Raw genomic sequence first — 13,124 nt, 5'->3', positions numbered from 1 at the left:
GTCAACTCAAATTAACTATGAATCAGACATTAGAGGAGGAGAAATAAAGAACATGCAAACATTTTCAATCATCCTGAATAATTGCGTGGATCAAAACATGCCTTGCAGGCATATCTTTTGAGCCACATTGTCTCTTTGTATCTGCAGCACTGCTCTCCGAGAAGAAATTTTACAAGACGATGCTGAAAGAATATTTCATAGACAGAGGTCAGTCCATTATTCGAGATGGCTGGTGTTCAGCCGGGTGTGGGCCATGAGGAGTGGCCATCATTCAGTGATGCCATGCTTTCGCTTCCAAAAGAGACCACAGAGTGGATGCAGGTAACCGAGGGGGTAAATAACATTCAAGGTTGTTCTGGTCACAGGCAGTCATAGTGAGACACACACCGGGATAAACGTGAGTTCCGTTTCTTCTGCATGTAATCAAGCTTTAACTTGTGCATCTTTGCAAAATTATTTTGTGCATTTGGACATGATTACAGTATACACCAAACCAACCTCACTAGGACAGGTCGGCAACCCAAAATGTTGAAAGAGCCATATAGGACTGTTTATAAAACCAACACCTTTTTTTGGAGCTGCAGCATGTATTTATATCTATTTGAGCTATATTAGCCTACTATCAAAATATTTTTTCCATTTTCAAACATTTTCATAAAGCCACTCGATGTCGCTAAAGAGCCGCATGCGGCTCTGGAGCCGAGTGTTGCCGACCCCCGCACTAGGAGATTGGACTAAAGATTATGTTGACAAAAAGTAAATTTTGTTTATAGAATTATTACATAAAATGCATTTTATGAGACAGATCTACCCTTAAAAACACTTTCAACCTAACATATCATGTGATAAATATACATCTAACATCCTTGATCCCTGGTGTAAAACGCATGACATTATACGTAGACAATGATTTCAGACCCAGGCGAAAGTGAAAATGGTATAGAAATGTTGGCCTCCTGAAAAGTATGTTCATGTGTTGTTACTACTCGGTTGGAGCACCTTTTGAATGAAAAAACGAATCAATGCGGTGTTATATGGAGGGGATCAGTCTGTCGCACCGCAGAGGTGATCGCTGCCTTCCGCTTGTCTGCGTTAATGAGTCCGGTGTCTCTCATCTTCCTCTTTCCTCTTTTCAAAGCAGCATCTCCATAAAGCAGAAAGAAGCATAAAACGGTCTACAATTTCCTGGTAAAAAGCTGAGTTGGCGTGAAACGTCAGGAAAGACAGCCTTCAGATGACATGGCACCCCAAACCATAACTGACTGTGATAACATTTGACTATAAGCAACTTCATTACTAGTAAATTGTGTGCCTCTCCAATTTTCCTTTCAAATACTCATCTCAAGTCCTTGATTCCCAAATGTTCAAGAGAAAATAAACTTTGCAAAACAATCCGTTTTTTTTCTCTGCAACTCAGGTAAGACACTTCTGGAGTCTTTGTTTCAAGACCGGCTTACGACCAGGAATGCGCCTCCATCCAAATCCTTTGATACTGCGGCTCTTGATGAAGCGACTCAGGCCTCAGTCCAATTCTTTGGAAGCTCCGTTTAATGCCTAAACGGGTTGTGCTTCACAATCCTCTCAACAGAATTTGTGCTTTTGTGCATATTTTTCCTTTTTCTACCTCATGATTTACCTTTCACTCAACTTTTTATGAATGTGTTCACATGCATAACCCGGAGGACAGATAGCTTCTTCTTTTTCTGGGTACTGTTATCCGTCTGGACTGCTCCATGTATCATGACGGCTGTTTTCTGACATTTACCACGATGTCAGGCTGGTTGACCATCACCAGCTTGTCAGGTTGGATCTGGAAATCCCGTGGGATTTTGGTTGCTCTCAACCTCCTTCAGTGTCTCCCTGGCATGTTTCCGTCCTTCAACAACGAGCTACGCTGGAAAAAGAAACGGTGTGTTCAATTTCGTCAATTTTATTTTGTAAAGTGGTTGCACAAAGTAAAATCATCTGGCTCCAGTTACATTTTATAGTACCGTAGATGTGTAGTCTGTTTAAAAAAAATGTCTCTAAATCCAGATGATTTAATTGTGTGTAAGACTTGACAAAGTAAAACTGAGTCAATCCAACAAAAAAATTTTGGGCCGCAAATCATCTCACCCACCAACAATCAACTGACTGAGCTCAGTGATGTTAATCAGGACATGAACCACTTTTTAAAACTGCGTTTGTCTCCGATTTCCAACTTTGTGCAGGCGCGCGAGTGCGTGAGAGCACGGTCAGATCATATTTCCGGTTAACCACTGGTCACTCTGGGCTGTCAATCGCTGTTCCATGTTCCAAACACAAGTGAACCGAAGAGACAGTACATCAAAGATGAGGTGAACAATAAAACCTCATCCTGCGGCGGCCCTTAATCCTTCAACCCCTGCGATTCCAAGCCTGCTGCCTTGATGTGTCTGGTTCCGCCGCGGGGGGAAAGGCTTGATGGAGCTTAATGACAGTTCACGGGCAGGTGTTCAACCACAAAGCTTTCTCAATGAATGATGACTGACTCGATTCATTTCTGGGATAATTTGCAATTTTTGTTGTTATAAAGAGCCGTTTTCCAAAATGTGATAAATGCCTTATTTATTGACATGCCAATCTGTTGGGTGTTTACTCTTTTCTAATTCCTTGTCCAACTTGTACAGTGAAATAGTGGAGAGCACATCGGCATTGCGGTTCTGAAGTTGACAGTTTGAATCTTGGCTACAACCCTCTTATGTGCATGTATGCATGTTCTTCACGTTCCTGTGTGCAGGTACTCTGGCTTCATCTTATATTTAAAAAAAAAAAAAAAGCATTTTTCATTTATTGAAAACTTTATACCAGAGTCCTCCAGCGTGGTTCTAGCGGAGAAGCCCTCAAGGACCACATTAGTAGCCTGCGGGCCTGTTCTAAAAATAGCTCACAACTAGTGATGGCACATTTTCTCGGAATGCAATAGAATTGATCATTTGAAAACATAAACTGACAGAGATTTATGGAAATACTGTATAGTGTTGATTTGTCTGTTTCCTATTTTTGTGAGAAATTAACATGATCAGTCTCTTTGTCACGTTCAAGGTGGTGATGGACCCCAAAGAAGCAGGTGAGAGGGAGGACCACGGTGTACCTGATGAATTGTATTTTAAACAAAGAGAAAAGCTAAATTCAGAACTCAGACATGAAGAGAGCAAAAATTCAAAGTAACAAACAAACAACCATGGCTGAAGCCAAAAACTAACTGTGACCGTAGCATGAGCGAGAACAAGGGCGAAACATGAACAAGACATGAACAAAAAAATGAGCTTGAAAAAAAACATGACCGAAACGTGACAGGAGCAAACAAACAACGACTCGACCATGAGTGGTCGAGCCTGGATTCCTTTTAAAGAACTAATGACGTAATAACCAACAGGTGTGCAGCTGTGGGCAGGGCCCTACAGTGCCACCTGATGATCACAAACAGAAACATGACACTCTTTACATTAATGAATATAATTCATTCATTCATTCATTCATCTTCCGAATCGCTTGATCCTCTCTAGGGTCGCGGGGCGTGCTGGAGCCTATCCCAGCTGTCTTTGGGCAGTGGGCGGGGGACACCCTGAATCGGTTGCCAGCCAATCACAGTGCACACAGAGACGAACAACCATCCACGCTCACACTCACACCTAGGGACAATTTAGAGTGTTCAATCAGCCTGCCACGCATGTTTTTTTTGGAAAGTGGGAGGAAACCGGAGCACCCGGAGAAAACCCACACGAGAACATGCAAACTCCACACAGGGAGGCCGGAGCTGGAATCGAACCCGGTACCTCTGCACTGTGAAGCCGACGTGCTAACCACTGGACTACCGAGCCGCCCTATGAATATAATTCATTTTAAATATTAGCATGAAAGGTAATTTGGGCAAATCTCAGTAATGTGTATGCCGGTAAGCCTTCACATCAATCAGTATGCAAGGAGGAGCTCTCAGTTTCGAAAAGGCTTGACGATCCCTGCTCGTTATTGTCCGCAGGTGTGAACGGTGCCCTACAATTGGCTGGCAAGCGGCTTTCGCCCAAAGTCATCCGGGATAGGCCGAAGCGACAATCCTAATGAGACTCAGTGATCTGGAAAATGGATGCAGGGATATTCAGACTGAGCCAGTGAAATGTTTTCACAAGATAAAATTAAATGATATAATTAATTATTTGTAAAAATTGCGGCTCTTCAGGCCGTAGGCTGCATCCACCCAGAACCGGTTGCTCGCCAATCGCGCACATAGACGAACAACCATCTGGGCTCACACTCACACCTGGAGACAATTTAGAGTGCCCAATTTAGCTACCAGACATATTGTTGGAATGTGGGAGGAAACCGCAGTACCTGGAGAAAACCCACGTATGCACGGGGAGAACATGCAAACTCCACACAAGAAGGCCGGAGCCAAAATCAAAACCTCGCACCTCTACAAGGTGAAGCAGATGTCAGAGAGTTCGTGCCGCTTTGAATCCCTTGGACTCATGTAAATTCACCATATTAAGAGTTAGTCCGATTTCAATTTAAATTCAAAGGACATGCAATAATAACATACTGTGATTTGCCGAAAAATATTGTTTCACTACTTTTAAAAGATGAGAGCAACATTTTTTTTGTCATTAGATTATTACTGATGTCGATATGGCTGTTATTGTGCCCATTGTTCTCTCAGTTAAAGTATCGATGTAATTACATAGAAACATGAAGAGGAGACTTTATCAATGGCAAACATTTCCAGGTTTATTTTCCCAGAATGACGCTGCAGCAATGTGGGTCATATCACCGTGGGATAGTGACAAAGGGCGGCCCGGTAGTCCAGTGGTTAGCACGTCGGCTTCACAGTGCAGAGGTACCGGGTTCGATTCCAGCTCCGGCCTCCCTGTGTGGAGTTTGCATGTTCTCGTGTGGGTTTTCTCCGGGTGCTCCGGTTTCCTCCCACTTTCCAAAAAAAACATGCGTGGCAGGCTGATTGAACACTCTAAATTGTCCCTAGGTGTGAGTGTGATTGCGAATGGTTGTTCATTTCTGTGTGCCCTGCGATTGGCTGGCAACCGATTCAGGGTGTCCCCCGCCTACTGCCCGGAGACAGCTGGGATAGGCTCCAGCATCCCCCGTGACCCTAGTGAGGATCAAGCGGCTCGGAAGATGAATGAATGAATGAATAGTGACAAAGGACACCATAGGATGGTTGGTCCATCTTAACCACAACTGACCATTATGTCCTCCAGTGGGAAGCAAGCTCAGTGGACAAAATTGGCACCAAAAAATGGAGACAAAGACCGGTCCAATCACTTCACCATTAGAGAGCTATATGAATTAGTGCTGGATCGCAAAATATCCAAATACTGTACAGTACGGCATAATGTCATATGAAAGACGTGGATGTGCAAAATGAATGAAGAGGGCATTAATAAATCATAGTGATGGAATTGGAGCTGGAGTTAATTATTATTTCATTGATTAAGTCTGAAGAAATTCAAAACCAACGATCTACAGTTTCAACGTTCTTCACATATGAGATCAGTCAGACAATAACTGAGAATGAAAAAGATCCTAAATACACATTGACTTCAGTGTTCTCAGTAGTATCCATTGCTCAATCGATTCGTTCTGTACGGCATGTCAAAACATTCAATCGACCAACAGCATAAAATGCATTGATGAATCGGTTGTTTTGAGCCAATAAAATCTGTTAAAATGGGAAGGCAATGGGGAGCTTGTCCTTCTACGTTTAATAAGCACAGCTAGCTCCTCTTCTAAGAGCACACGACATGATGGGTGGGTTTTGGATGGGGGTCACTGGGAGTGGCTTCACTGTTGTCATGGCAACAGAGTTAGTGCTGCTTTGAATCCCTTGGACCAGTCGTACAACTTGTGCACCGCAATCGCCCATAACATTCTGGGAAAAATAGCCGATTGCATGGTGACAGAGTGAGAGCGTCTCAAGCCCATCACTTGGATTGGAACCATCCTGGCAGCACTCCTGCACTGCAATAACGGCTTTAATAGGCTGTCGCTGTTATAAAACACAAGGCTGAATGTTATTACTAGAATGGATATTGGGGGAGGTGATGTATGCTTTAGTGTGATTGCAACAAGCGCCTGACCTGCACACAACCCCAGTGCGATGTTCTGGAACCCTAGCTGCTCTGGAGTGAGGTGATCTGTCCCACGCAGCCACCTTGACGTTGTTGTGAATAAATGGGAGTTGAAAACATAACAGGTTGCGTTATAAGTACTTAAATGTTATCACTCATGGCAGCTGGAGCCCCCAGCAGAATATCATCAAATAAAAGCTCACCGTTTCACTGTTTTGATATAAGAGAAAATGAAGAGTAGCTTCATGTAGGGCTCTTGGAGGGCGAAAAAGAGGTGCACTAATCCATAAATGATGCTTTATCGTTGCCCGATTTAACCTCAAACCCATTGCAGTACAGTACTGGAATTTGAAAGACCTGTTAGGAGTCTTAAACAAGGACATAAACTGTGCCTTATAAAATACTGCCATCTAGCGGTTCACCTCTGTACAGCAGACATGGAATCTAAGCCCTGTAAACTTGAACCCCTCTCTCTGTTCATGTTCGTGCCGAATGTTTCCTCCTGCATATTTAATCACAAATATATGCAAATTATACATTCAAATGTACATGGTAATTTAAACATACACAGGAAATAGAAATGCAAAGCTACAACAGAAGGGTTAAAGTTGGAGACATCTTGAAATTAGACTTCAAAACTAACATGTAACAACTGGTATTGCCACTGCATATTAATGAATAAAATAAAAATCAATTATTGGCTGGCAACCGATTCAGGGTGTCCCCCGCCTACTGCCCGAAGACAGCTGGGATAGGCTCCAGCACCCCCCGCGACCCTAGTGAGGATCAAGCGGCTCGGAAAATGAATTAATGAATGAATATTCACATGATGCTTCAAAAAATACGTAAAGAAGCTTTTTTTTTTAATAGTTACGTTAGTTGGGTCAAACAAACCATCCAAGCAGAAACGGTAACTCATTTTTTTCTTCCTTCTATGTGTTAAAAAAAATGAATGGAGGTCGTTTAACTGTATCAACCACCGAACGCAAAGAGCAACAATATTAACGTATAACATAAATAAACCACTACATAGAGTGTATCGGCAGCTAGTGCAATTTTGAGTGACAACGGGAGTTGCGATGCCCTGTCAATAACAACCTTTTCTGAAGGAGTCAGAGGCGGCGTGTTTGAAAGTGAGGCTGGCGAACAACGTGCGACTGGAAGTTACTGACAGACACCCGATTTAATTCCAGTCGTAATATGTTTGCAAATATGAAGGCCTGGTTTTCGAGCAGTGTTTCACAGTCCCGTCGGGATTTTTGGCGTAAGTAAAACGTGAAGAGTGGATATTTACACGCAACCATTAGCACTGTAGCTAAAGATCGTGGTGGCTATTCATGTAAGCACCCATCCCTAAAAACGATAAAAGTGTACCGGTATTTATTAACCATTTTAATAAAGAATAGAAACGTTAAACAATCCAAGTTAAATTTGGGGTTCGTACCATTTAGTACTGTGCTGATTGAGATTAATTGTAATTATCCTTCCTACTTCATTAGCAGAAACAGTTTGTACATTAATAAACATTTGAGTTAAATGTAAAACATTGCCGTAACAACGTCAGTTTAAGCGCTTTCGATAAATGTCAACATTTTCATTAGCGAGAACAAATTGGTGTCATTTTGTTTCCTTGTAGTCGCGGAAAATGGGATAATTACAGGTTGGAGAACAGCAGATTATCTTTTCAGTGATGATGCTAAACACCCCGACACACTCAGGTTTGTCACATAATTGCTTCAACATTGATTCCACCATGGTCGGTTGCATACTAAAGGTGCTGTTCTTTTTGCAGGATTTTTCAAAGCATGGAGTACGTCTGGGACAAGCTGACAGTTTTTCACAGCTTGTTCCTGAGTGCGTGTGAAAAGCGACAGAGTACCAAGTCAGTGAGCATCGGTCACTATGTGATGCCTCCAGTCTCAGTGCAGGATGGTGAGGATTCTCACTTTCTGTATGCTCCTAGTAGCAAGATAAAGAAATAATCAACAGCCAAACCATATAAAAAAAACTTAAAACAGCAACCACAGCCCAACTCGGGAATGACCTCCAAGCGTTGTTGGGCATGCCTTCGGGCTACGAACAGTTCCAGTCAAAAGGGTCTGCAGGTACCCGGATCGCTGCGGCTGTCGAAGCCGCTTTGGGACCCAGTTGGAGGTTGCTCAACAGCAAAAGCAACAGCAATAGTCAACTGGCTCAGTTATTTGATGCTCACCCAACCCCAAAAGAAAACAATTGTCCCCTTATGATGTTGGCCTCATCTAATAAAATCACCAACTCCCTTTGTTGAAGAAACACAATTCTAACCCTTAAATTGAATTATTAATAACTGAAATATTCGGTTTTTCGATTAATTAGCTTAGGTGAGTGGAAACATGGGCGCAAATCTTCACATGTTTTGGCACTAATCTTTTCTTTTTAGGAAAGTGCAACAGACGAGCAAAGCTGCAACACTTTAAATATTATGAATTACCAATATAAAAATACTCATGTCATTTGTTAATTGAGTCTGTTTCAATGCAGATGATACTTCAGTTTGCACCATGCAAGCTTTCTTTCAATCTTTTGTTCATCAAATGACTTAATTTTTACTTTCAGCCAGCCATACAGTAATAGGTCTGTGAGCCACTTTTGGTCCCGACCCACTAGTTGAGAATCACTGCCGTGTACAATAAAGGAACCACAAGCATAATTCATACATATTAGTGATTGTGTTCTTTGTCTCTTAAGCAGTGAGAAATGTGATTGGAAGGCTTATTTGGGAGCATGACCCACCACCGACACTGGTATGACTGATGCCACATGGTGATGATTTTACCGAGTTAATCTGTAAAAACTCACCCCATCTTAATTTGCCTCCTTTCTGACTCATTGTGTTTCCTGAAGAGGTTTGCTGATCAGGCTGCCAACAGTGATTCCTCTTCTAGCAGGAATGACTCATTTTGTACATGCACATCCGAGAGTGAACTGTGCACATGTTGCGATTTAAAGGATGACCCAATCGGGGACACCGTTACAGGTGGAACATTTGCTTTTCTTTATTTGAACTGTGACTGCTGAGGTCAGCATTGGACTTATTTGTTGTATCACTTTGTTCCCTTAGGAGCATGTCAGTGTGTGCAGCCTGCAAAAGTATGTTGGTGAGACGCCTTCCGATTTGTTTTTCCGTGCTCCAAGTCTAACACCCACATATGCATGCCAAAGTCATAAAAAGAACAAACGTATGTCATTCACTGGAAATGAAATGCTCTTTGTTTATTTCAAAGCGTCAGCATGTGATCGATTTTGCACATCCACGTGACATTCCCATGATGTAATTCTGACATGCATACCACCTTGTTTTGCGTCTCACTTAATCTGATTGATTTTATCGTGAGAATACACATGATCAAATAAATACTTTAGCTGTTGACGAGTCCTTGGTGTGACCCACCTGCAGACAGCTCAGCTGGGACAGGCTGCGGCATGACCGCGACGCTCGTAAGGAGAAGCAATTCGGAAAACGGAAGTAACATTTTTCAAATGTGTGACTCTCAAAAGCTGGATTTTTTTTGCTCATTGATTTCTCCTCCGCCTTCAGTGCCATCATCTCACCGAACCTGGTGTTAAAAAATAAATAAATCAATCTTGCCCTGAGTCCATCACTGGGGAAGTGGCTCCTGGACTTCTTGACCAACAGACCACAACACCATCACCTCCTCCATCTCCCTCAGTACTTGCCTTTCCCAGGGCTGTGGTGCCGAGGCCTGTCCTGTTCTCAATACTGACCTTTGACTACTGTGCAAAATTCTCGATATAAGAATGCAAGGCAGCACTGGTGAGCAGTGTCCAACTGTAATGACTAAAAGACCCAAAACCCAAAGGGTCCCATAAGGAGGGTAATAATAATAATAATACATCACATTTGTAAGCGCCTTTCACAACACTCAAGGACACTGTACAGCCAAGACCAATAGTAAAACACGGATAAAATAATAAATAAAGAAAGAAAGATTTAAGGCGGGTAGGCAAGTCTGAATAGGTGGGTTTTGAGCTGGGTTTTGAATAAGGAAAGAGAGTCAATATTACGAATGTTGGGAGGAAGTGAGTTCCAGAGTTTGGGGGCAGAGCGACTGATGGCTCTGCACCCCATTGTACTGAGACGGGCAGAGGGTAGAAGAAGGTGGAGGGAGGATGAGGACCTGAGTGAGCAAGAAGGAATGGAGATTTGACGAAGATCTGACAGATAGGGGGGCGCAAGGTTATGGTTAAGGTTAAGGCTTTGAATGCATAGAGAAGTATTTTGAAGTTGATTCTAAGTTTGACAGGAAGCCAGTGGAGCTATCGGAGGATGGGGGTGATATGATGGAAGGAGGAGGTTCTCGTGATGATCCGGGCTGCTGAATTCTGAACAAGTTGAAGTTTATGGAGGAATTTTTGATGGACACCGAAGAGGAGTGAGTTGCAGTAGTCAATACGGGAAGTGACGAGACTGTGAACAAGGATAGCGGTGGTGTGCGGAGTGAGTGAGGGACGCAGGCGGTTTATATTGCGAAGGTGGAAATGAGCGGACCGGGTAATGTTATTGATGTGGGAGTGAAAGGATAGTGAACTGTCAAGGATGACACCCAGACTCTTCACCTGGGGGGAAGGAGATATAGTGGCATTATCAATTGTGAGGGAGAAACTGTCGGCTTTCTTTAGAGTGGATTTGGTACCGACGAGTAGGAGTTCAGTTTTATTGCTGTTTAGCTTGAGGAAATTGTGGGTGAACCAAGATTTGATTTCTGAGAGACAGTGAGAGAGGGACGAGGGTGGGAGAGAAGCATCGGGTTTGCTGGAGAGATAGAGCTGGGTGTCATCCGCAAAGCAGTGAAAGTGTAAGCCAAATTTGCGGAAAATGTTTCCGAGTGGAAGGAGGTAGACAATGAAGAGGAGCAGACCGAGGACAGAACCCTGGGGAACACCAGAAGAAACAGGGAGGGATTGTGAAGTAAAAGAATCAAGTTGAATGAACTGAGAGCGGCCAGTGAGATATGAGTGGAACCAATGTAGAGGGGTGTTGATGATGCCTATGGTAGAGAGCATGATACAGAAGCAGCGCACATCTCAAACCAGAGAACAGAGTCGCAAGCTTTTGGAGATGTGGAAATACAACAAACCGCCCGTGGAAAGACTGCCCCACAAAAGATAGAGAATCCAGCAAATGCAAAAGAAATGGACATTTTGCCCCAAAATGTCAGTCAGCTGGCAGCATCCATGATATCACAGATGACTCCATAGATCGTAATTCTGGCCTCCACCTTTTTGGGCGAAATGTTTATTGGTGTGGACAGTGTTGAAAATGAACTGACAGAACATCTGGAATTAATTGGAGAAACAAGAGAGTTTAAATTACACATTGGAGCAGGAGTCACAGCTATCCCGTTTCACCACTACTCAACAGAAGAACATGGGACTTTGAAACCCTCAAAAATTCCCTAGTATGGCCCGGGCAGGCAGCCTTTGGAGGTAAAAGGCTACTACAGAGGAAAACTGAAGGTGAGAGATAAATACACTGAACATGACATCTATATGATGAACACTTTGTCAAAATCACTGTTAGGGCTACCAGCGATTAAAGCTTTTGATCCTGTGAAGCGTATTGTGTGCTCTATAAATACAGTTGACTTGAGTTGACTTGACACACAATTCAAGTGGTAGATGTTGTCATAAAGTGTTACCCCGCAGTCCTCAAATGATTGGGGAAACTGACAACAACATACAAAATTGAACAAAGACCAGGTGCCACGCCATATGTCCGCCCGATGTTGAGTTCCCCTCCCATTACATGATAAGGTGAAGACAGAACTGGACCGGATGGCAACTCACAATACGGTTTAGCCATACGGATTTTGTGGTGAATCTTACGTATATGGCCGTATCGCACAAATCATACGGATTCTGAACATTTCCGGGGGGGTTTTTTTTCACCAACTCCAAATGATTTGGAGTTGGTGAAAAAATTAACGCAGGAATACAACTCTGAACACAGTAATGCCACTAAGTAGAATGATGATTAGACATTAACCAGACATTGTATTATGGAGATCTACAATAAATCTCATTGAAAATTTGTGGGGGGGTTTCTGCCGTTATTGTATTGTATTGTATTGTTATTTTGACATACAAAATGCTTTGGTATGTTATAAGGATTTTTAGCTCTTTATAAGAATTTTTTTGGTAGTTTGTACAGGTTGGCGCTCCAAAAAGTTGACAGGTATGGGTTGGAGGCCATGGGTGTGATATCAAAGGTCACAAAACCCACTTCATGGTGCACTGGCCTGGTTGTGGTGCCAAAACCAGGGTTAAAGAAAAAAAGACCGAGACTGTGTATAGACATGACCCATTTGAATGAATGGATGCTGCGTGAGAGGCACATTCTGCCAAATGTGGATCACTATGTGGTGATGCTAATGGGAGTAAAAATCTTCTCGAAATTAGATGCCATGTTAGGGTTTTGGCAGATTCCACTGACTGAAGACAGCACTCTTCTACTATCATCACACCAGTCGGTCGATATTGTTTCAACAAGCTGCCGTTTGGAATATCCTCAGCCCCAGAATACTTCCAGCTAAGGATGACACAAATTCTGGAGGGCTGTGATGGCATGGTGTGCCATGCTGACGACATTTTGGTGTATGGGAAAGATCAGATTGAACATGATACCAGACTATACCAGGTGTTGAGGAGACTTTGTGAGGACGGTCTAACTTTGAACAAGGACAAGTGTACATTTGCCAACAGCAAAATAATGTTTCTTGGACCCAGCCTCTCGGCATAAGGTGTTAAGCCTGACCAAGGAAAAGTTCAAATGTGAGTGTAAAAGGTTGCTCACCCCTTTGTTAAACTGTTAAACTCGAACGGTGCTGTGTCGCCATGATGTAAAACTCCCATTTCCTATTCATCTCTGCAGGCTACAGTTTCTTCTTTTCAATTACAAAGACCTGAAATAGCATCTGCAATACACGCCTCTTGCATTTTTTTCTGTTGCATCCAAATGTTGCT

At 42.9% G+C, this 13,124-nt stretch overlaps 1 protein-coding gene across 1 annotated transcript; it reads left to right on the top strand.

Moving 5' to 3' along the window:
* The first annotated feature begins 7,158 nt into the window (after positions 1–7,158).
* Positions 7,159–9,502, top strand: terb2 (telomere repeat binding bouquet formation protein 2). Its single transcript, XM_052063379.1, has 6 exons — positions 7,159–7,365; positions 7,738–7,819; positions 7,894–8,033; positions 8,829–8,884; positions 8,985–9,117; positions 9,202–9,502. The coding sequence occupies exons 1-6, from the start codon at positions 7,302–7,304 to the stop codon at positions 9,240–9,242; spliced, it is 516 nt and encodes a 171-aa protein (XP_051919339.1). The 5' UTR covers positions 7,159–7,301; the 3' UTR covers positions 9,243–9,502.
* Positions 9,503–13,124: the final 3,622 nt, after the last annotated feature.

The sequence above is a fragment of the Hippocampus zosterae genome, chromosome 4 (assembly GCF_025434085.1).
Source record: "Hippocampus zosterae strain Florida chromosome 4, ASM2543408v3, whole genome shotgun sequence".
NCBI lineage: Eukaryota > Metazoa > Chordata > Actinopteri > Syngnathiformes > Syngnathidae > Hippocampus > Hippocampus zosterae.
This window is presented reverse-complemented; position numbering and strand designations above follow the sequence as displayed.

Bases quoted from the DNA above. Each gene is read 5' to 3' on its own strand.
- terb2 (XM_052063379.1), top strand. From the start codon at position 7,302: ATGTTTGCAAATATGAAGGCCTGGTTTTCGAGCAGTGTTTCACAGTCC. The intron at 8,885-8,984 runs GTATGACTGATG...TGTTTCCTGAAG, and splicing joins ATGACCCACCACCGACACTG to AGGTTTGCTGATCAGGCTGC. The intron at 9,118-9,201 runs GTGGAACATTTG...TTGTTCCCTTAG, and splicing joins AATCGGGGACACCGTTACAG to GAGCATGTCAGTGTGTGCAG.